The sequence below is a fragment of the Aptenodytes patagonicus genome, chromosome 2 (assembly GCF_965638725.1).
Source record: "Aptenodytes patagonicus chromosome 2, bAptPat1.pri.cur, whole genome shotgun sequence".
Classification (NCBI taxonomy): Eukaryota; Metazoa; Chordata; class Aves; order Sphenisciformes; family Spheniscidae; genus Aptenodytes; species Aptenodytes patagonicus.
The window spans coordinates 171,118,545-171,141,431 of record NC_134950.1 but is presented as its reverse complement, the minus strand read 5'-3'; the positions used below and the strand labels follow the sequence as shown (position 1 = coordinate 171,141,431).

The following is a 22,887-nucleotide window of genomic DNA, read 5'->3' as shown; positions in this document are numbered from 1 at the left end:
GAGAAAGCCCGTTTCACCTATGCAGGAGAAGGCTCCTGCATGAACCCAGCCCTACTGTAAGACACCAGAGACTCCACACAAAGGCAAGCCAGAGGTAAGCAGGCTGGAGCCACCCTCATCTTCCCAGAACTCCTTGTTTACGACTAATTAGGTCATAAAAACATTAAAAGATGTCAATGGTTTCTCCATTACCCCATAACTCTTGGTGCCCCAGGCAAGACCTCTCATGCCCATGGTAGACACCAGCCCGCTCCAGGCAGCACCCACGTGGCAGCGGGGTTATCTACAGCCACCCGAGCAGGACGGCTCCCACTCCACGTCCCCCGAGGTCCTCACCTGAGGACTTGCCCAGTGGGATGAGCATGCCCTGGGCGTTCCTGGAGGACGTCAGCTCTGGCCCCACCAGGTCATTGGTCTCCTGCTCATCCTCAGGCTCCTCCTTCTTGGACACCACTTGCTCGAGCAGGGGCAGCAGCACACCCATCCCACCCACGCAGTTGACCACGTCCTGCCGGAGGGAGGCGAGAGGCTTTGCTGGGTGCTGCGTGGTGACAGCAGCGTAGAGGAGGAGGTTGCACGTGCACCCGGGGTCTGTCCTGCCTGCTCACGGGCTCAGCCCAAGCCGGGGAGAGCCAGGCCCTGTGGCTAGCGAAGATCGGGGTGTGCCCTCACCCATCCTACAGCACAAACCTAAAACATGTCCCCAAAAAGCATCTGTTCCCCTGCACCACCCATAGTGCCCACCGTGGAGGCTGAGGACCTATGGGGCAGACAGGTCCCTTAGGGGACCCATGGGTCAGGCAGGTCCTTGGTGGACCCAATACTATGTAGCAGAGTCCCTGTAGGGTCCAGGGGAACCACCATGGCCATCCAACACCCCTTGAGGGTCCTGCCCCTGCCCCATACCCCAGGAGGGGCCCAGCTGCCTCCACGCCACGGGGCGGATGGACCAGGATGGACCACCCTGCACCCAGCGTACCTTGATGTCCCAGTTGACCACCTTGTGCCCCGTTAGCCTCCCGTCCAAGCCGTGGCTGGGAGAGAGGTCCAGGCAGATGTTGTTCCTGCAGGCCTAGAAGAGAGCACCATGGGAGCACCTTCATGCTCCTGGAGATGTCACCTATGGCAGAGGGTCTACCAGTGCTGTCCCCATCCCCAGAGGGGTGGCTCTCCTCACCTGTGGGGTGTAGTACAGCAAGAGCTTGCTGCTGAGCTCCACCAAGTCACCTTCCAGTGTAAACGGTGAGGTGACGTTTGGCCCTAGGGGAAGAGGATTGGGGTAAGCTGGGACACGGTGGAGGAGACCCCGGTTGCCCCCAGCACCCCTGCAGACGTCTCCCGTGTCCCACCCTGACGTACCCGCGCAGAAGAGCGCCTTGACCTGGGCTTGCTGCAGAGCCTCACAGAAGATGGCCACGGAGCCAAGGTGACCCTCCAGGGAGGTGGGGCTGCCCCACTCGGTGTCCTGGCTGCCGGCCGCTGTGGTGGCCACTACCCCCTCCGTGGGGGGCTGAGTGGGGGTCCAAGCGTGGGGGCCCAGGGCAGCGGGGATGGACTGGGAGCGGCCGAGTGCGGGGCGTGGGGGGAAGACCAGCTCCGGCCCGTGGGACGCTGGCAGGTGGCTGGTGGTGGTGGCGGTCTGGTGGCCCGCGGAGCCAATGCAGCAGGAGGTGAAGGACTGGAAGGGATAAGGAGTCACGCTCAGCCCCCAGCCCCGTGCCACGGGGAGGGGTCCGGCTGGGCGCCGGGGGGGTCCCCCACCTCATGGAGGGAGGGGAAGCGGAGCTGCGCTGTCTTCCGCAGGTGCCCATCGGTGTAGATGCTGACGATGTTCTGGCCGAATGGCCGGCGGCCGGTGACGTGGACAATGTCAACGCAGTGCTGGGGGGACAGGGAGGGGGCGTCAGGCATCCTGGTGTCCTCGTTGCCCCCCGCGATGGGGACGGGGATGGGGATGATGCTCACCCAAGCCGAGTCGTTGAACGCAAACTCTGGCAATGCCACCGTCATGTAATCCTTCTTGGTGCAGACGGCCACCACCAACACGCCGCCAGCGGTGAAGAACGCCTCAAAGCCTGTCCCGCCGGCCGTGAAGAAGCTGGTGGAGGAGAAGCATGGTGGGGATGGTGGTGCTGCCCCTCCTCATCCTCACCTCAGCTCCCCCTGTCCCTCCCCTGAGTATTACCTGTAGAGCTGCCTCCTCTTTGGCCTCGCCGGTGGCTCGGGCTCCTCCTCGCTTAGGCACAACCAGGCGTGGAAGGCGAAGGCACCGCCGGGCCACTTCTGGACGGTAGGCACCATGATACCCGCCATGCCGGGCGTCAGGTCGAAGCACTGCAGCGCCCGGGGGGGTCCCTCGACCCACGCCATCCCCGAGAGCGCCCGGATGACGGGTGCCGTGTAGGGATGCGGTCCCCGACCCCGTTCGTGCCGCAGCAGCCGCAGCAGCTGCCGCAGCTCCCCGGGGCGGATGGAGAGGCTGCCCAACGCCCGCAGCAGTTCCAGTAAATTTTCGGAGCAGGCAGCCGGCAGCGCCGGCTCGGTGGCCAGGGCACCCAGCAGGCAGCCCACCATGCCCGCCTTGACGCAGGTGAGGCGGCTGGGCAGGGAGGCTTCGCAGAGCCGCCGCAGCTGGCCCGAGAGGAAGACCTGCAGCTCCCGGCACGCCAACACCGGCAGCCAGGCCAGCAGGATGAGCAGGGGTTGCTCGTTGCGGATGGGGCGAACTGGGAAGGAGCTGTGGTCGCCTTCCACTGCCTGCCGAAACACGAGAGCTGGTCAGTGCAGCCCTGACCCTGCGGAGAGGGACAGATCCTCCCCCTGGTCACCCCGGGCTGGTGGTAGAGACGCTGTGCATCAAGCGCTTTGGAGACTCCCGTGCATCAAGCCTATCAGAGACCCTGGTGCATCGAGCGTCTTGGAGACCCCGTGCACCAAAAGTCTTGGAGACCCCCATGCATCAAGCGTCTTGGAGAACCCCCGTGCATCAAGCATTTTGGTGACCCTTGTGCATCAAGCATCTTGGAGACCCCCACGCATCAAACATTTCAGAGACCGCTGTGCATCAAGCGCCCTGGAGAGCCCCATGCATGAAGCATGTCAGAGACCCCCACGTGTCAAGCGCCTTGGAGACCCTGTGCATCAGGCATTTTGGAGATGTTGGCACATCCAGCAGTAGCAGAGCAAGCACTACCACATCAGAAAGGACTCAAATCTCCCCAAAGCTGAGCATGACTCCAAGCTAAAGATGGCCCCAGGACCCCTCGGGAGGAAGCCGATGGGAAACTAGCAGGGTGGAGAGGACTGGGGGACGAGGAACGGGGCTGCTGGGGGCTGAGTTCCACCACGAACCACCAGCATCGAGGGCTTTGCTCGGCGTGGAGGAGAAGCGGGCATGCTCACCATGTTGAGGAGCTCCTGGAGCAGACGTTGGGTGGGCTGGCCCTGGCTCCTCAAGACCTCGTAGAGGTGGGCATAGCCAATGCGCTCCTTGAACACCTCCTGCAAGCACCCGGGCATGTGGGACCCTGCACTGAGCCCCACCACGTGCTGCTTTCACCCCAACCCAACCTCACAGAATGAAAACCCCCAAACCCAGCCATTTTTGGGGTGTCTCCCCCACCCTGGTCCACTGCCTACCTTGGCCGAGGGCGAGTTGCTCATGATGGCGGTGAGCACCCCGATAGCGTGGACTGCGATGGCGTCGGAGCTGCCGTCAAAGACCTACGGAGACATGGGGGTGGTGGGTCTGCTGAGTCACGGGGTTGGGGGGACACAACCCACCACGCCTGGTGGTTTGGTTATGGGGTGGCCCCACACGGTACCTGCTGGAGCCCCGCGTCTGGCGGCCGCGCAGGGACCTCGTCCTGGGCTTCGCCCGCCTCCCGTGAGTTGCTGAGGTAGAGCTGTGGGACACGGGGTGGGCATCAGCCCCGGGGAGAAGCACCCGGTTCGGGGTGGGGGGAAGAGGGAAGGGGGTTATGGAGTGTCCCCACCCCAGGGATGCTGCTGCAGCGCAGCCGCCCCGTCCTGGCATTGTTCAGAGCCAGGAAGGGTGAGGATGGAGCTGAGGGTGCCCAACCCCGGTGTCATCAAGGGGGGACACCAACGTGGCCACCCTGGTACCTTGCTGTTTTGGAGGAGGCGGATGATGTGCTCGAAGCAGTTGTTGCTGAGAAAGACGGCTTGTAGAACCGGCCGGTCCTCACAGCTCAGCATGGCCGGGATGGCATCTACGGCCGGGTGGAGGTGGCTCAGCACCCATCCCGCGTCCCCATCCCCATCCCCGTCCCCAACCACCTACCCAGCATGAGGACGCGGAGAGTGATGAGGCCACCGGCCGCCTCCGGCGCCAAGGAAGCGACGGGCAGGTCCGAATTGAGCACCCTGAAGTAACCGTCCAGGAGGACGCGCAACGGCACGGGGCCGGCGCCGGGACTGCTGCCGTGCAGCACGTGGACCACGGCCACCACGCCGCGTAAGGCCAGCTTCAGCAGCCCGGGGACCAGGGGGGTCCCCCCGCCTCCCCGCTGCAGCACCCCCAGCAGCACCTCCACCGCCGCCGGCGTGATGGCCCGCAGGGCGTTGGGCTGTCGGGACGATGGGGAGAGACGGGCTTTTACGTCGCCTATCGCGATATAAAATCCTTTATTTAAGCTATTCATGCCGAGCCCGACGTCTCCAGCGCTGCGGGTTTTACCCTTTATCTCACTGCACCCCACTCCCGGGTGCGTGCAAATTCATTTAAAGCTAATTTCGGAGCTATTAATTAAATCCCGATTTTTAAGCATTGGGTTAATTAAAACCTACTTCTGCTCAAATTTATTCAGCCAAGAAGTTCTCATCTGCCATGATGAACCGGTGGCGAACCAGCAGCTTCAACTCAAACCCCTCTTTAATTTAGGGTTTTTTTTTTACGGTAAACCCACTGAATTTAGGGCTGGAATTTTAAATACGATTTTGAAAGGCTCTGGAAAATTAAGTGGTTTAATTCCAGCGTTTCTCTCGCTCGGAATAAATAAAGCTTCGGGGTTTATCACTTGGGTGATGGTCCCAAGTCCTCCCCCATCCCCTTCCCAACGCTACCTTGGATCCGGAGAGGACGGCCCCAAAAAGGTGGATGAGTCGGAGCTGAAGCGTTTCGGGGAGCTGCCCTCCGGCTTGGAAACTCTCTGTGAGGATGAGGAGGGAAAGATTTACTTCGGGGAGTAAGCAGCAGCAAAAAAAAAAAAAATAATCCCTTTTCTACCCAAATCCGCCCCAAAAATCAGCCCACGCGGGTGCCGGACCCTGCTGATGCGGGGGGGGGATGCGGATGCTCAAATTTTTGGCAGCTCCGCTTGCACCGGGGGAGGGTTTTGTTTTTTTTTTTGTCCTAAAAAATAAACCTAAAAAATGGGGTTTTGTTCAAAAACCGGGGTCGGTTTGGGGGATTTACAGACGGTTGGGGGCGCTGGGAGTTTTAGGTGATTTTTTTCGCAACGGCTTTGCCTCGGAGGGGGATTTTTTTTTTTTCCCGTGAGGGGGCTTCCCCGGAACAAAAAAAATCCCCTTCGCGTTGAGTTTTGCAGGCTCCCCGGGTCGTGCGGGACTTAATGTCTGCTTCAGGATCCTATACCTGCCCCCCGGGACCCCGTACGTGCCCGTATGGGCACGTACGGGGTCCCGGGGGGCAGGTATAGGATCCTATATTTTCCCTTGAATCATATAATGATCCTGGAGCAGGTACAGGCTCCTATATTTGTCCTTGAATCATATACTGATCCTGTGGCAAGTATAGGCTGCTATATTTGCAGGGGGGGGGTATAGGATACCCTGGGGCACGTATAGGCTCCTATATTTGCCCTTGAATCATATAACAACTCTGGGGCAGGTATAGGCTCCTATATTTGCAGGGGGGGTATAGGATACCCTGGGGCACGTATAGGATCCTATATTTTCCCTTGAATCATATAATGATCCTGGAGCAGGTACAGGCTCCTATATTTGCCCTTGAATCATATACTGATCCTGTGGCAAGTATAGGCTCCTATATTTGCAGGGGCAGGTATAGGATACCCAGGGGCAGGTATAGGCTCCTATATTTGCAGGGGGGGAGTATAGGATACCCTGGGGCACGTATAGGATCCTATATTTTCCCTTGAATCATATAGTGATCCTGGGGCAGGTATAGGATCCTATATTTGCCCTCAAATCATACAATGATCCTGGAGCAGGTATAGGCTCCTATATTTGCAGGGGGGGAGTATAGGATACCCTGGGGCACGTATAGGATCCTATATTTTCCCTTGAATCATATAGTGATCCTGGGGCAGGTATAGGATCCTATATTTGCCCTCAAATCATACAATGATCCTGGAGCAGGTATAGGCTCCTGTATTTGCAGGGGCAGGTATAGGATACCCAGGGGCAGGTATAGGCTCCTATATTTGCCCTTGAATCATATAACAACTCTGGGGCAGGTATAGGCTCCTATATTTGCAGGGGGGGTATAGGATACCCTGGGGCACGTATAGGATCCTATATTTTCCCTTGAATCATATAGTGATCCTGGGGCAGGTGTACGATCCTATATTTGCCCTCAAATCATATAATGATCCTGGAGCAGGTATAGGCTCCTGTATTTGCAGGGACAGGTATAGGATACCCAGGGGCAGGTATAGGCTCCTATATTTGCCCTTGAATCATATAACAACTCTGGGGCAGGTATAGGCTCCTATATTTGCAGGGGGGGGTATAGGATACCCTGGGGCACGTATAGGATCCTATATTTTCCCTTGAATCATATAGTGATCCTGGGGCAGGTGTACGATCCTATATTTGCCCTCAAATCATATAATGATCCTGGAGCAGGTATAGGCTCCTGTATTTGCAGGGACAGGTATAGGATACCCAGGGGAACGTATAGGATCCTATATTTGCCCTTGAATCATATAACAACTCTAGGGCAGGTATAGGCTCCTATATTTGCAGGGGGGGTATAGGATACCCTGGGGCACGTATAGGATCCTATATTTTCCCTTGAATCATATAATGATCCTGGAGCAGGTACAGGCTCCTATATTTGCCCTTGAATCATATACTGATCCTGTGGCAAGTATAGGCTCCTATATTTGCAGGGGCAGGTACAGGATACCCAGGGGCAGGTATAGGCTCCTATATTTGCAGGGGCAGGTATAGGATACCCAGGGGCAGGTATAGGCTCCTATATTTGCAGGGACAGGTATAGGATACCCAGGGGCAGGTATAGGCTCCTATATTTGCAGGGACAGGTATAGGATACCCTGGGGCAGGTATAGGATCCTATATTTGCCCTTGAATCATATAGTGATCCTGGGGCAGGTATAGGCTCCTATATTTGCCCTTGAATCATATAACAACTCTGGGGCAAGTATAGGCTCCTGTATTTGCAGGGGCAGGTACAGGATACCCAGGGGCAGGTATAGGCTCCTATATTTGCAGGGGCAGGTATAGGATACCCAGGGGCAGGTATAGGCTCCTATATTTGCAGGGGCAGGTATAGGATACCCAGGGCAGGTATAGGCTCCTATATTTGCAGGGGCAGGTATAGGATACCCAGGGGCAGGTATAGGCTCCTATATTTGCAGGGGCAGGTATAGGATACCCAGGGGCAAGTATAGGCTCCTATATTTGCAGGGACATGTATAGGATAGCAGGGGCAGGTATAGGATACCCTGGGGCACGTATAGGATCCTATATTTTCCCTTGAATCATATAGTGATCCTGGGGCAGGTATAGGCTCCTGTATTTGCAGGGACAGGTATAGGATACCCAGGGGCAGGTATAGGCTCCTATATTTGCAGGGGCAGGTATAGGATACCCAGGGGCGGGTACAGAATCCTCTGTCTGCCCTCAAATCAGATACCTCCCCCCGACTACTCTACGCCCCCACAGATCCTATATGTGCTCCTAGATCCCACCCCCACCCCAGCATCCTCTACCTGCCCCTGGCTGCTCTACGCACCCATGGATCCCATACTGACCCTCGATGTGGCCCCGGATCCCATTGCCGGAGCCCAAGCCCGGCTGCAGCGGGCGATTTGGGGGGGGGGGGGGCGGTCCCCGTCCCCGTCCCCCCCCCCATTTACCTTGGAAGAAGGTGCTGAACTCGGGGGGCAAAGGGGCCGGGGCGAACTTGTATTTACTCTTCTCCTTCGCGCTGATGACTTCCTGGAGAGAGAGGGGTGAAGTGGGGGCGGGGGGGACACGACGACACGAGGCGGGTGGGGGATTTTGGGGTGCGGGGCGGGGGGGGGGGCGGTCCCCGCTTACCCGCTCAGCTGCCGCCGCCAGGTCTGGTAGGGGTCGAAGAGGCACTCGCAGAGATGCAGGGCGTAGAGCATCCCGCTCTCCAGCTGCATCCCGCTCCGCTCATCCTCCCGGATACTCTTCAGCTGCCGGAAAAGCGGAGCGGGATTAACCCCGCCCTGCCCCCCCCCCCCCCCCCCCCCCAAATCCTCCTCTGGCTGAGTTCCCCCCCAAAATTGGGGCAGGGGTTCTCCCCGCGCACTCACCTTGCTCGCGCAGACCCGCAGCAGCTTCAGCACCTCGGGGATGAAGCCGGGGGTTTTGTCCGCTTGGATGTTTTCCAGGTTCCTGCGAGGGCGGGGGGGGGGGGGGGAGGGGGGGGATAACACGTGTGGGGGGGTTAATGCATTGGGGGGGGGTGTTAATGCATCGTGGGGGGGGGGTTAATGCACCCCAGGGGACATGGAGGTGGCAGCTTCGTGGGGATGCTGCTGCCAGGGATCACCTTATGTCGGCTGGCAGGAGGTGGCGGGGCCAAGGGGGGTGGGATGCACTTGGGGGGGGGGCGGGGGGGGGATGCTGCGCTTTGGGGGGGGGCGATGCTGTGTTTTGGGGTGATGTGATGCACTTCGGGGTGGGTGATGCGCTTCGGGGGGGGTGATGATGCACTTTTTTGGGGGGGATGCTACACTTTGGGGGGGGGATGATACATTTTGGGGGGGGGATGCACTTTGAGGGGGGGAATGCACTTCATGGGGGGGTGATGTGCTTTGGTGGGGGGGTGATGTGCTTCGGAGGAGGCGGGGGGGGGGTGTGAGGGGGGGGATGCTCTGCTTTTGGGGCAGTGGGGCAGATGCACATCCAGGAAGGCACCGCGGTGGTTTGAGACGGTGGCAGTTTGGGACCAGGGCAATACCAGTTTGGTCCCTTCAGCGAAGACCGGGGAGGGGGGGGGAGTGGGGGGGGGGGGCACAGGACCCAAAGATGGGGGGGGTCCCCTCAGTGCCCGCCCCCCCAGCATCTGGGTGCAGAACTGGCCTGCATTTGGGGTTGATCCTGCGGCGCCGGGAGGACCGAAACCAGGAACCCCCATGGGTGGGGGGTGACGGAGGGAAGCCAGGACCACCCCCCCCCCCCAACCCCGGGGTGGTGATGGGGGGGGGGTGTCACCCACCTGCAGATGATGATGAAGAACTTGAGGAGGAGCAGCGCCTGCCCCAGGCTGGCCCCACCGCCCTCCTCCCGCGGGACCTGGGCCACGCACTGCCCCAGCCACTGGCTCAGCACCTGCAGCACCTCCCGCGGCAGCACCGGGATCTCCGACGCCGACTCCTCCGGCCTGCGATGGGGAAAACAGGGGTGGCAGGATGCGACCCCAACCCCCCTCCCCGAAACAACCATCAACACCCCCCCCCCCCCTCCTCGAGCTTCAGACCGGATGGTTTAAACCACCGAGAGCGGATGAGCCGCCGCCGCGGCAACCCCCAAATTTAGCTGTGGGTGTCACCCCCGCCACGGGGTGTCACCCTCGCGGCACCCAAGGGTGCCGGGGTGCTCCTCACCTCCTGGGCTCCAGCGAGGGCAGGGCGATGATCTTCTCGAAGTTCATGACGAAGGCTTCCAGCCACTGCTGCAGGTAGGAGAGGTCCTTCTGCAAGGGGGGGGGGGGGGGGGGGGGCTGGAGCCGCTGGCCAATTGGATCCCACAGTGACCACCGCCCCAGAGGTATCAGCGAATCAGCAGCCAGAGTGGTCAAGGCCCCCCCCCCCAAGGAGGCACTGGGGGTGTGAGCACACCCCTGGGAGCCACTGGCCAATGGGCAATCAGAGCAGCACAACCTGTGGAGCCGCTGGCCAATCAGCACCAAGAGCAGCACAACCTGTGGAGCCGCTGGCCAATCAGCACCAAGAGCAGCACAACCTGTGGAGCCGCTGACCAATCAGCACCCAGAGTGGAACAACCTGTGGAGCCGCTGGCCAATCAGCACCAAGAGCAGCACAACCTGTGGAGCCGCTGGCCAATCAGCACCAAGAGCAGCACAACCTGTGGAGCCGCTGGCCAATCAGCACCAAGAGCAGCACAACCTGTGGAGCCGCTGGCCAATCAGCACCAAGAGCAGCACAACCTGTGGAGCCGCTGGCCAATCAGCACCCAGAGCAGCACAACCTGTGGAGCTGCTGGCCAATCAGCACAAGCTGTAGAGCGTCCTGACCAATCGGCACCCAGGTAACCTGCCCCTACAGGCAACTACCAGCCAATCAGCAGCAAGAGCCACCGAAGCTTAAAGACAACTGCTGGCCAATCACTTGCACAGAGTAACTCACCCCTGGGACCTGCCAACCAATCAGCACCCAGAGCACCTGCCCCTACAGGCAGCTGCCAGCCAATCAGCAGGCAGAGCCGGGCGCGGGCAGCCGGCACCGCCTGTCACAACCCCCAGCCCGCTGGTTGTGCAACGGTGTGATTCACCCCGGGCTGCCACCGCGCCCCGGGGCCGGGCACCCCCCGTCGCACCTTGGGGTGACCCACGTCCCCGCGCACCCCAGTACAGCCCCTTGGGGTGACCCTCACCCCTGAGCACCCCCAGTACAGCCCCTTGGGGTGACCCTCACCCCTGAGCACCCCAATGCAGCCCCTTGGGAGACCCTCACCCCTGAGCACCCCAGTACAGCCCCTTGGGGTGACCCTCACCCCTGAGCACCCCAATGCAGCCCCTTGGGGTGACCCTCGTCCCTGCGCACCCCAATACAGCCCCTTGGGGAGACCCTCACCCCTGAGCACCCCAATGCAGCCCCTTGGGGAGACCCTCACCCCTGAGCACCCCAATGCAGCCCCTTGGGGTGACCCTCACCCCTGAGCACCCCAATGCAGCCCCTTGGGGAGACCCTCACCCCTGAGCACCCCAGTACAGCCCCTTGGGGTGACCCTCACCCCTGAGCACCCCAATGCAGCCCCTTGGGGAGACCCTCACCCCTGAGCACCCCAGTACAGCCCCTTGGGGTGACCCTCACCCCTGAGCACCCCAGTGCAGCCCCTTGGGGAGACCCTCACCCCTGAGCACCCCAATGCAGCCCCTTGGGGAGACCCTCACCCCTGAGCACCCAGTACAGCCCCTTGGGGTGACCCTCACCCCTGAGCACCCCAATGCAGCCCCTTGGGGTGACCCTCATCCCTGCGCACCCCAATACAGCCCCTTGGGGTGACCCTCACCCCTGAGCACCCCAATGCAGCCCCTTGGGGAGACCCTCACCCCTGAGCACCCCAATACAGCCCCTTGGGGTGACCCTCACCCCTGAGCACCCCAGTACAGCCCCTTGGGGTGACCCTTGTCCCTGCGCACCCCAATGCAGCCCCTTGGGGAGACCCTCGTCCCTGAGCACCCCAATGCAGCACCCTAGGGTGTCCCCAGCCCAGGCAGGGACCGTCCCCCCTTGGGGACAGCCCGCTCCCCCCAGGGATCTGCCCCCCCATCCCCAGTTCCCCGGGGACATGGGGGGCCCGATCGCTCCCCCGGGCACCTGCAGCACCGCCGCAACGGAGGGGACCCTGAGGGGACCTCACGCCCCTCCCAGCAGCATCCCCCCAAAACCCACCCCCCGTCACCCTAGCCCCCTCCGCCCCCAGGACCCCCCCAAACCCCCACCGAGCCGCTGCCTCCCCCGCGTCACCCATCTGCCCCCCAAAACCCGCCTCCCCCCCCCCCCCCCCCCCCCCGCCCCCATTTACCGCCAGTACCGCTCAACCGCGAGCACCAGCATCCGGCGGGGCAAGCCGGGGGGGGGGTGGGGTGGGGGTGGGTATCCCCTCCATGTACCCCCCACCCAAACCCCCCCGTTACCTGGCCGGCGGGGTGACCGCGGCCGTCCATGACCCCGGTGCGCGGCGAGCCGTGCCGGCGCAGCCGTGCCAGGCCGGGGGCTGGGGGGGGGTGGTGGTGGTTGTTGTTATTTTATGTCTCGTCCCCCCCCCCCCCCCCCCGCCGCCGCCTCGCTTTGCTCTTGTGCAAAGCAACAAAAAAAAAAAGGCAAAAAAAAAAAAGAGCATCAGGAAATGCCAAGTCACCCGCCGCCCCAACGGCGCTTCCTCCCACCGCGCCCGGCCGCCCGGCACCGTTTCGGGGTGCCGGGGTGCCGTCGGTTGCCCCCAAGGCAGAGCGCCCACCCAGCAGCTCGGGGACGTGTCAGGGACGCAGGCGAGGTCGTGGCGGGGTGGTGACGGGGCAGGCGGGACGACGGGCATCACCGCCGGAGCTGGCACACGGCGCAGCACGGACACGAAGCTCCGGCCCGGTTGGTTTCAAACATCACGGATAACCAGACCGTGCCAAAAACACGAGCCAAATCCTGCCGCCACCCGCCCCCTCCCCCGGCATCGGTGCAACCAAAGCCAGGGTGTATTGAGTTTGCCGGTTCTCAGCATCCCTCCTCCCCACCCAGTATTCCCCCTTGCACCCACCCGGTGCCGGTGTCCCATCCCGGTGCGGCGCTCACCGGGCCGGTGCCGGCAGCCGCCCCCGCTGGTGCCCGTCCCAGCCGGCTGCCGGCTGGCAGAGCCTGTTGGGTGGCTTCTGGGCTCAGCCGGCGCGGTGCTGCCTGGGAACGTTGTGCCGGCACCTCCGTCCCTCGCCGGTGCTGCCGAGAGCTCCAGACCCCCCCAGAAGTGATGGTGGCAAAGCCACCAGGTTGTCACCTCCCTGCCATTGAGTCCCATGGGGTGACACTGAGGGTCCCGGCGGCGGGACCCCACCGGGGTCCCTGCCACCCTGCCAGCTCCCCCGGCTGGCGTGGGACAATGTGGCCGGAACCATCCACGCCATGGCACGGCCACCCCGTGAGACGCCCCTGGGGACGTCCCTGTCCCCTGCCAGCGCCGGCGGCGCAGTGACATGAGCTCTGCCCTATTTTAAAGCCACGAGAGATAACGCATCCACTCCTGGCGCGCAGCCCTCATCAGATCTCACCAGCTGGGGAGCGGGACGATGACGGGGGAGGCTGCCACTGAGGTGACACTCAGACCGGTGGCATCACCCGCTGCCGCGGGTTGAAGCCTCAAAACAAGCCTGGGAGCGGGATGGCAAAAGGTTGACGCGGGCCAGGGACGCGTCCCGGCAGCCTTGTTCCTGCCGGGTGCTTGGGGACGCCACCGCGGCGAAGGCCAGCGTGGTTTTGCAGCGTGACCCGGCTGGGAAGGTGACACCGAGGCCCTGCCTCGGCCCTGGTGCCTCTCAGAGGTGGCATGGTCACCCCGTCGGTGCGGCACGGCGAGCAGGCGCACCCCGACAGCGTGGCATGCTCACTGTGCAAGGGCGCACACCCTGACAGCATGGCACGTGTCCCCGAGCGGGAGCACACGGCCCAGTGCTGCAGCATGTGACCCCAAGGGAGCGTGCACGCACTGACGGCATGGGACGTGTCCCCGTGCGAGTGTGCACACCCCGGTGGCGATGCATGCATCCCTGTGCAAGCTCACACACCCCAACGGCATGGCACGTGTCCCCCTCGTATGACCATGCACACCCCAACGGCATGGCACGTGTCCCCCTCGTATGACCATGCACACCTGATGGCGTGGCACGTGTCCCCTCGTATGACCATGCACACCTGATGGCGTGGCACGTGTCCCCCTCGTATGACCATGCTCACCCTGACGGCGTGGCACGTGTCCCCTTATGACCATGCGTACCCGACAGCATGTCATGTGCGACCGTGCACATCCCAACGGCGTGGCACGTGTCCCCTGTACAACCATGCACACAAAACCGCATGGCACGTGTCCCCTGTACCACCACGCACACCCCGATGGCGCAGCACCTGTCCCTGTGCGAGTCTGAACACCCCAACAGCGTGGCACGTGTCCCCATACGACCACGCACACCCCGATGGTGCAGCACCTGGCCCTGTCCGAGTGTGAACACCCCTATGGCGTGGCGCCTGTCCCTGTATGAGCAAGGACACCCGATGGCATGGCACGTGTTCCCCATACGAGCGTGTACATCCGTGTCCCCCGTATGACCACGCGCACCTTGACGGTGCAGCACCTGTCCCTGGGTGAGTGTGAACACCTCGACGGCGTGGCACCTGTCCACGTATGACCATGCCCACCTGACGGCATGGCACGTGTCCCCGTACCACCACGCGCACCCCGATGGTGCAGCACCTGTCCCTGTCTGAGTGTGAACACCCCAATGGCGTGGCACGTGTCCCCGTATGACCATGCACGCCTGGTGGCACGGCACGTGTCCTTTGCAAGAGCTTGCACACCTTGATGGCGTGGCACGTGTCCCTGTACAACCACGTACACCCGCTGGCATGGCACGTGTCCCCTGTATGAGCACGTACACCCCAACGGCGTGGCACGTGTCCCCGTACAACCGTGCACACCTGACAGTGCAGCACCTGTCCCTGTGCGAGTGTGAACACTGAAACGGCGTGGCACGTGTCCCTGTACCACCGTGCCCACCCGACAGCATGGCACGTGTCCCCCATACGACCGTGCCCACCCGACGGCGTGGCCCATGTCCCCCCGTACGACCGTGCCCACCCGACGGCGTGGCCCATGTCCCCCGTATGACCGTGCCCACCTGACGGTGTGGCCCATGTCCCCCGTACGACCGTGCCCACCCAACGACATGGCACGTGTCCCCCGTACGACCATGCCCACCCGACAGCGTGGCACGTGTCCCTGTACCACCGTGCCCACCCAACGGCGTGGCACGTGTCCCCCCGTACGACCGTGCCCACCCAACGGCGTGGCACATGTCCCCCGTATGACCGTGCCCACCCAACGACATGGCACGTGTCCCCCGTACGACCGTGCCCACCCGACAGCGTGGCACGTGTCCCTGTACCACCGTGCCCACCCAACGGCGTGGCACGTGTCCCCCCGTACGACCGTGCCCACCCAACGGCGTGGCACATGTCCCCCGTATGACCGTGCCCACCCAACGACATGGCACGTGTCCCCCGTACGACCGTGCCCACCCGACAGCGTGGCACGTGTCCCTTGTACGAGCCCCCCAGGACCCGTCCCACCAAAGCCGTTTCTCCCCAGCATCCCGCAGCGAGGATTTCGGGTTTCTTCCCACCCGCCCCCGTCCCCGGCGGTGAGTAACCCCAACCCCAACCGCGGCGCCGGCACCGCCGGGCTCCGGCACGGTTCCCCATCCTCCCCGTCGGTCCGGGGCCGTCTCCTGGCACCTGCTTCTGCAGTTGAACGATGTATTTTGTTTTTATCTCGTGCCGGGGTCAGAACGGGCCCCGGGGACATTTGGGGGTGGCGGCATCCGTCGCCGAGGGGACCCTGAAGATGCTTCAACCCCATTTCCCGGGACTGAGCAAAAGGGGGGTGCGGGGTGGCTCTGTTTTGGGGTACAGAAGAGCTGGCGGGTCCCAGGGGACGTCGCGGGGCTGGACGAGGCGACAGATGCAACGGCTGGCCCCGTCCCCAGCTGGGACCGGGGGTCCCCATCCCTCCTGGCGTCCCCGGCCACGTGCTGGGGACGCAGCGGGGTTTTGGGGCAGAAATAACACCCGTCGCCCCAAAACCCCGTCCGGTCACCCCAACCCGGCGGGCGCAGGAGCCGGGGGTGACACGTGGGGGTCTCCTTCCTCTCCTCCCGGATCCGGCCCCCGCAAGCTGGGAGCGGGGATAATTAAGGAGAAAACAAAGCACCGGGGACTGTCGGGGTGGGATTGGGGGGGGTCCCCGTACGCTGCCGGCCGGGGACCCCCCCCCCCACTCCCCGAGGACCACCGGCCAGGGGACCTGGCCCGGCCGGAGCGGCTGGAGCAGAGGGCGATACGCTGCAGGGGGGAGGCGGCGGTGCCAAGGGGGGGGGGGGGGGGCTGGGGGGTGCCCCTGAGCAGGACCCCCCCCCGTCGTGTCCCCCCCCCCGAGGCAGGACACCCCCCCCCCCCCCCCCCCCCGCGTCGCTCCCGACGCTGCTCCAATGTCACCGCAGCTGCACCTGCCGCCGGGCGGGGGCGCAGGGACCCGGGGGGGGGGGGGACGACGACACGGACACCCCCCCCCTCCCTCCCGGCTGGGTGTAAGGGGGTGTGGACCCCCCCCGTCCCCCCGGGAGAGCTGGGAAGGGGGGCGCGGGATGCGGCGGGGAGGGTCCGGGGGGACGCGGTGCCCCCCGAGGGGGTCGCGGGATGTAGGAGTGGGGTCCGAGGGGGGGGTGTGTGGGGGGTGTGATGCGGTGCACCCCCGGGGTGGGGGAGCACGAGGGGGGGTGTCGCGGACCCCCGGGATATGGCAGGGGGGTCCGGGGAGGGGGGACACGCGGTGCCCCCCAAGGGGGGTCGCACGGGGGGGGTGTGTGTGTGTGTCGCGGACCCCAGGATGCGGCAGCGGGGTGCAGGGGGGGACGCGGTGCCCCCCAAGTGGGGACCCCCCCCCCCCGGGCGGTGCGATACGCCCAAGGCAGTGCAGCTCCCCCCCCCCCCCCCCCCCGCAGGCAGGAGGTGCAGGCAGGGGGGTGCGGGCAGGGCTCATAGCCCCCCCCCCCCAAAAAAAAGGGAAGGGGGGGATGCAGGCAGCGGGGGTGATGGAGGTAAAGGGGTGCTGACCCCCCCCCCCCCGCCCCGAGAAGAAGCAGAAGGGGGGGTGGGGGTGGGGGGGGGGGTGTCTCCGGTGCCGACCTCACCTTGGCGAAGTAAAGCATCCAAAGCTCGTAGAGCCGCTCCCGGGAAGCCATGCCGGGCCGGCACGGCTCGGTACGGCACGGCGGGCAGCTCCGCCTTCCCCCCCCCCCCCGCCCCATCGCCGGGCCCTCCCCCAGGTACCGGGAGGGGGGCGGTGACAGGGTGTCCCCCCCCCCCCCCCCCCCCGCCCCGGTACCGGGTACCTGCTGCTGCAGGAGGGGGGGTTACCCCTCCCCACCCCCTGTTTTACCTTCCCCCCCCGGCAGCCCAAAGGGGGCTTCCCAAGGGGGAAGGTAAAATCCCCCCCCCCCCCAAATAATTATCCCCCCCCATTAAACCAGCTGAGCCTTGCGCGCCCTGGGAGGGCGGGGGAATAAGCCTGGCTGGGCGGCGGCGGAGGATTTGGCGATATTTTGCCTTTTTTTTTTTTTTTTTAATTTTTAAAATTTATTTTTAATTTTTTTTTTTTTTTTTTGCGCCCCCCCCCCCCCCCCCGCCGTTTAGCCCATCGATGCGCTCGGCGCCCGATGGGTTGCGCCTGCTCCGCATGCGCGCTGGGGGTTGTACGGAGCGTGGGGAGAGGGAGGAAGATGGCGGCGCCCGGCGGCGGGGTGGAGGCGGAGGAGGCGGCGGCGGGCCCGGCCTTGGGGAGGCTGGAGGAGGAGGCGCGGCGGCGGCGGGAGAGGCTGCGGGCCCTGCGGCAGCGCACGCTTCAGGTCGGTGGGGGCATGGCGGTGTGGGGTGTCTGGGGTGGGCGGTAGAGGGGTATGAGGGTCTGGAGTGGGCCTTGGGGGGGTGGGACAGAGGGTCTGAGGTGGGCCTGAGGATGACGGGGGGGGGGGGGGGGGGCACAGAGGGTCTGGAGTGGGCCTGGGGATGTGGGGGGTAGAGGGTCTGGGGTGGGCCTGGGGTTTTGGGGAGGGGGAGAGGGAGAGGGTCTGGGGTGGGCTTGGGGTTTTGGGGAGGGGGAGAGGGTCTGGGGTGGGCTTGGGGTTTTGGGGAGGGGGAGAGGGTCTGGGGTGGGCCTGGGGATTTGGGAGGGGGCACGGAGGGTCTGGCGTGGGCCTGGGGATGCTGGGGGGGGGGGGGGGCGGTCGGAGAGTCTGCAGTTATCGGGAATACGGGGGGCAGAGAACCTGGGGGAGACGTTACAGGTGTAGGAGAGATTGGGGAGCAGGGGGGTTGGGAGGGGACTGGGGGGCTGTGGATAGGGGGGGTTAGGAGAGGTTGGGGGACAGGGGTGTGGGGTGGGCCTGGGTGTATAGTGGGGTGGGGGCTGTGGGGTAGGAGGACCAGGAGGGCAAGGGACAGCGCGCAGTGAGACTCAGAGAGAGAGGTTGGAGGGGGGTCCTGGGGGTAGGGAGGGGTCTGGGGCAGAGAGTAGGGGGTAAAGGGGGAATCTGGGGGGACTGGGAGGGACAGGAGGGTCTGAGGGTAGGGAGACGGCGGTAAGGGTGAGGTGGGGGTTCACGGGTGCCTGGGGAAGGCTGAGGGGTCTGGGGCCACCAGGCTGGTGGGGCTGAGCAGTGGGGGGTGCTGGGCAGAGCGAGGGGTTCAGGTTATGGGGCACTGGGGGTTAATGGGGGCAAGGGGGAAGGATGGCTGGTGTCGGGTGTTGGGGGCCACGGGGGGGTGGGCAGGAGAGGCGTGGGTGTGGGGAAGCAATGGTGAGGGGTCTGTGGGGCGGGAGAGAGGAAAAGCAGAGAGGAGTGGGGCAGAGGGGGTCCCCCACTGTGGGGAAGGGGATGTGGGGTAAGAGGGGTGCAAGAAAAGGCAGGGGTGCAAGCGCTGGCGGAGGGGGCTTGGGATTTGGGTGACATCCCAGTGATGCTACTGGGTCTCTTCGGTCCCGTGCGTGGGGTCCGTGCTGGCTCTGTAAGACCCCGTGGCCCGTCTGGCCTCGGGCTTCCTCTCGCTTTTCTGTTCCGCCTTTGCCGTGCTGCCCCTGCTCTTTGCTACCCCCCCTCCGCCCCCCCGTGTGATTAAGCCTCTTGATTTTTCCACGTTGTCTCCCCATGTGTTTGCATCACATCTGAAATCCAGGCCACAACTTGGCTTTGGTAGCGAGGATGAAAACAGAGATTCACCCTGGGGTTAATTAACAACATGTTACATTTCTCTGGTGCTTTCTGGGCCTTAAACAACTTCTTCCATAGAGACGTCGAGACCCGATTGCCTTTAGCACAGGCTTGAGGATACCGAGGAACCAGTTGTGTTGCCTGACCAAAGCCAGGGCCAAGCGGGTCTGTAAATTGGGATTTTCTTCTCGGATGTCTGCACCGCAGATGGTGCGGCAGGCTCCTAGCTCAGCCTCGGAGGAATTCACTGTCGTTACTGTAAATCTCGTGTCGCAGAAGGTGCTGCCGGCAGCAAAATAGCCGGGATCGGTTCTTGAGGAGTTTATCTGAAAAGTTTTGTGATGGATTGAATCCTCACCCAAAAAACTCCAGTTATTTTATCTGGCTGTCCTTGTTGCCTCTGCAAACGCTGAGCTCAGAATATTAAAATAGAGGTTTTCTTTTTTTTTTTTAATTGGGGGTGAAAGAAAGATGGATTAAACTTGAGAAACTTGGCGATTAATACCTCGGCAGCGCCTACTGAGGAAGGCGGCCGTGCTCCGGCGTGTCTCGGCACATCCTGGCGTTGCTGAATTCTCCTCTTTTGGGCTAGTAAGGCGGCGCTAGCTCTGCTCCCCTTCTGCCACGTCATCCTGAATTTGTTGATCCAGGTTAGTACGGTCCAGTAACGTGGGAAGATGTCCTGTCCCTCCACTGAGGGACCTTCTCTTGGGGTTATTCACGGGAGCCGTCGCTTTGGTGTGCAGGCCAGGTGTGTTCTGCTGAGTCTCTTGCCTTGAGACGCTCGTTATTATCGGAGAGCTGAGCTTTCCGAAAGGCGAAAGTGGGATACAGCCCTGTGCCCAGCCTTACCGAGGAGAAAAGCGGTTGAAAAGAAAAGCTCCTTCCAAAAGAAAAGCTCTTTCCTTCCTTTTCTGCCCCGTCTGGCAAATTTAGAGGGAGCGAGCCGGAGTGGTTGTGGAGGGCGTCGCACACGGGGTGGTGTTCTCATCTGCTTTTTTGCTGCGGTTTTTTTAAATTTTGGGTGAGATTTTCTGACTCGGTCCTTGCGAGGGCTAAAGCTGTTCTTACTTCTTTTCCACGAGTAGTACCTCATGCGCAGTACCAGCGTACTGCACCTTCGAGGGTAAGGCCCGGTAGTCCATGATGGCTCCTGGTAGACCTGTCCTGGTAAGTTTGTCCAGGACAAACTTTACTGGAAAGTAAAACTTTACTTTTTTTGTAAGTAAAAATCCCTTTTTACTTTTGGCTTTTGCAGCCTCCTGAGAGGGAGTTCCACCGTTTAATGACAAAACTACCTCCTTTGGTTTTAAACCCGTTAAATGGAAGTTGCCTTGGGTGCTCTCTCACGCAGCCCTTGTGAGGAACACAAAATAATCATTCCGTGTTCGTGTTTATGATATTATAGCGCGCTCGGTCTCTCTTCTGGATTCAAGCTGTGGTCTGTGAAGCCTGTCTTTGTATCCAAATCCCTCTGAATCGTCTCAGTGACTTTCCCTGGTACCTCCCTGGGTGCTGGGATGCCCTTTTGCCGTGAGGGGGATCTGGGACTGCGCTCCTGGCTCGGGTTGTGGGGCGCTCGTGGGCTTACAGCGCTGGCACACGATGTCCCATGGTTCCCCCCCCCCCCCCGTCCCCCGTGTTCTCACTTTGGCCACACGAGCCTGTCCTCAACTGTCAAAGCTTGTCTACTTTTTCCAGTCCTATCGGTCTCAGCCGAGACCTTTCCCCAGCAGCCGAGCTTGTTGGGAGCCCGTTCCCTGCGCGTGCGTAGCCAGAATTATTCCCCCCCCCCCCCACCCCTGCCATGCGGGTTGCTTTACATCAGGCTCTGAATTTCACCTGTTGTCTCATTGCTCAGTTAGGCGTGATTTTACGACCCTTCTGCCAGCCGTTGTTGGGTTTTCCTGTGAGCGATCTCACCTGCAAACGCTGTCATCTAACTCGTCAGGTCTTTCCCGAGTCTTTTCTGGTGCTTGCAACAGCCCAAACCCTGGCAGAGGGTGTGGGGGATAGAGAAGAAGAGGGGACCTGCCGCTCCTCGCCTGCTGCTGTGAAAAGCCGCTGCCGGGGTTTGCAGGAGAGAAGGTGCTGGGCTTTCTGCTGCGTTTCTGTCCGTTTAGGGAACGGGTACTTAAGATCCGACAAGGAGCCTCCTTCAGTTCAGGACTTCTCCGCAAATGGCACCACGCGCTCAGTTTTCGCGGGAAAGCGATGCTCGTCTTCTCCCAGTCAGTGAGGAAACAAGCGAGGCGATACCCAGAGATACGAAAACTCAACGGACGATCTTGGGCTTTCTGCTGCCCTTACCCGACCTGTTGCACCGCCTTTTATTGGTCGACAGCAAATGGGGTTTTTACTCAATAATGTGCGTTTGAGTTCCGGGCCTAATTTACGTTTGAGAAATGCCAGTCACCGCTTGCTTGTACAAATACGCTTAAAATAGCGTGCAAGCCGGTGTTGGATTCCCAGCCTCACTGTATGGCCTCGGCATCAGCGGAGTTTGCAATGTCGAGGCATTCAAGTACGGTATCAGAGAGGCCATTTCCCTCCTGAATTTAAATAAAATTGTCTTTCGGTAGCAAGCAATCGAATTGTGGACTCTGACTTGTTGGCGTAGTGAATATTGCTTCCAGTTCTGGCAAAAAAATACGGTTTTGAATTGTGTAACTGTAATCTTAGTTTGCAAGCTTTCCTCTCCTCTCTTTTCTCCCCCCCCCCTCTTTTTCCCCCCTAAAAAAAAAAATCAAATCAAAATATCTCGCAGCAGTTGCTTGCGGAGCTTACAAGCCCTGAGGGTTGCTGCACAGCCTGCTCTCTCGCGCCTGGAGAGCTAAAGGGCTGCTCGCCTTTGAACTGCTGGTGTGTAGCTGAAATGCCCGAACCCCATCTTTTAGTCCGACCCGCTCAGGCTTCACCTGGTGCTTCCGAGCAACCGGGGCGTCAGGTTATTACTCGAGGCAATTTTTACTTCCTTGGGATAAGTCTGATCCGTGCAGGCTCAGCCAGGATGGTTTTTTTTTTGCTTTCTATGAGCGTTGTTATGTTTCTGAGAGTCCTGTGGATTGAAAGATCGTCTCTCCCTGTTTTATACCCCCAAAAAAATCTCAAACTGAGGAAAGCGAATCTGAAAAAACCCCACAGTATCCTGTTATCCAGAAGCCATTGGAGGGGCAAGTGAAAAGGTGGTGGGAGCAGCCTCGAAGGTGAGCTTTGGAATCATAGAATCATTAAGGTTGGAAAAGACCTCCAAGATCATCGAGTCCAACCGTCGACCCAACACCACCATGCCCACTAAACCATGTCCCTCAGCGCCTCATCTACACGTCTTTTAAATACCTCCAGGGATGGGGACTCCACCACTTCCCTGGGCAGCCTGTTCCAATGTTTCACCACTCTTTCAGTAAAGACATTTTTCCTCACGTCCAATCTAAACCTCCCCTGGCGCAACTTGAGGCTGTTTCCTCTCGTCCTGTCGCTTGTTCCTTGGGAGAAGAGACCGACCCCCACCTCGCTACAACCTCCTTTCAGGTGGTTGTAGAGAGCGATGAGGTCTCCCCTCAGCCTCCTCTTCTCCAGGCTGAACAACCCCAGTTCCCTCAGCCGCTCCTCATCAGACTTGTTCTCCAGACCCCTCACCAGCCTCGTTGCCCTTCTCTGGACACGCTCCAGCACCTCGACGTCCTTCTTGTCGTGAGGGGCCCAAAACTGAACACAGTGTTCGAGGTGCGGCCTCACCAGGGCCGAGTACAGGGGCACGATCCCTTCCCTGCTCCTACTGGCCACACTATTGCTGATACAGGCCAGGATGCCACTGGCCTTCGTGTACTTTCTGCTGTGCTGGAGGAGAGGAGGCGCACAGGGAACTGCCGTAGTCTTTAACGGGGCTGTGC

General features: G+C 61.6%; 2 protein-coding genes across 2 annotated transcripts in view; one reads left to right on the top strand and one right to left on the bottom strand.

Annotated features, from left to right (window-relative positions):
* The window catches only part of NBEAL2 (neurobeachin like 2), a 30,930-nt gene extending 13,952 nt beyond the window's left edge, over positions 1–16,978 (bottom strand). The window contains exons 1-19 of the mRNA XM_076332128.1: positions 16,919–16,978; positions 9,831–9,919; positions 9,443–9,607; positions 8,535–8,616; positions 8,297–8,414; positions 8,109–8,186; positions 5,086–5,171; positions 4,304–4,589; positions 4,126–4,232; positions 3,825–3,905; positions 3,640–3,723; positions 3,403–3,501; positions 2,186–2,757; positions 1,966–2,098; positions 1,762–1,881; positions 1,360–1,678; positions 1,178–1,260; positions 980–1,072; positions 337–508 (exon numbers count right to left, since the gene is read on the bottom strand). Coding sequence (XP_076188243.1) covers positions 337–508; positions 980–1,072; positions 1,178–1,260; positions 1,360–1,678; positions 1,762–1,881; positions 1,966–2,098; positions 2,186–2,757; positions 3,403–3,501; positions 3,640–3,723; positions 3,825–3,905; positions 4,126–4,232; positions 4,304–4,589; positions 5,086–5,171; positions 8,109–8,186; positions 8,297–8,414; positions 8,535–8,616; positions 9,443–9,607; positions 9,831–9,919; positions 16,919–16,969 — 2,818 coding nt within the window. The 5' untranslated portion in view covers positions 16,970–16,978. The remainder of the gene's footprint in view (positions 1–336; positions 509–979; positions 1,073–1,177; positions 1,261–1,359; positions 1,679–1,761; positions 1,882–1,965; positions 2,099–2,185; positions 2,758–3,402; positions 3,502–3,639; positions 3,724–3,824; positions 3,906–4,125; positions 4,233–4,303; positions 4,590–5,085; positions 5,172–8,108; positions 8,187–8,296; positions 8,415–8,534; positions 8,617–9,442; positions 9,608–9,830; positions 9,920–16,918) is intronic.
* Positions 16,979–17,433: 455 nt separating this feature from the next.
* The window catches only part of CCDC12 (coiled-coil domain containing 12), a 42,518-nt gene continuing 37,064 nt past the window's right edge, over positions 17,434–22,887 (top strand). Inside the window, exon 1 of the mRNA XM_076332094.1 lies at positions 17,434–17,632. Within this exon, the coding sequence (XP_076188209.1) occupies positions 17,444–17,632 (189 nt within the window). The 5' untranslated portion in view covers positions 17,434–17,443. The remainder of the gene's footprint in view (positions 17,633–22,887) is intronic.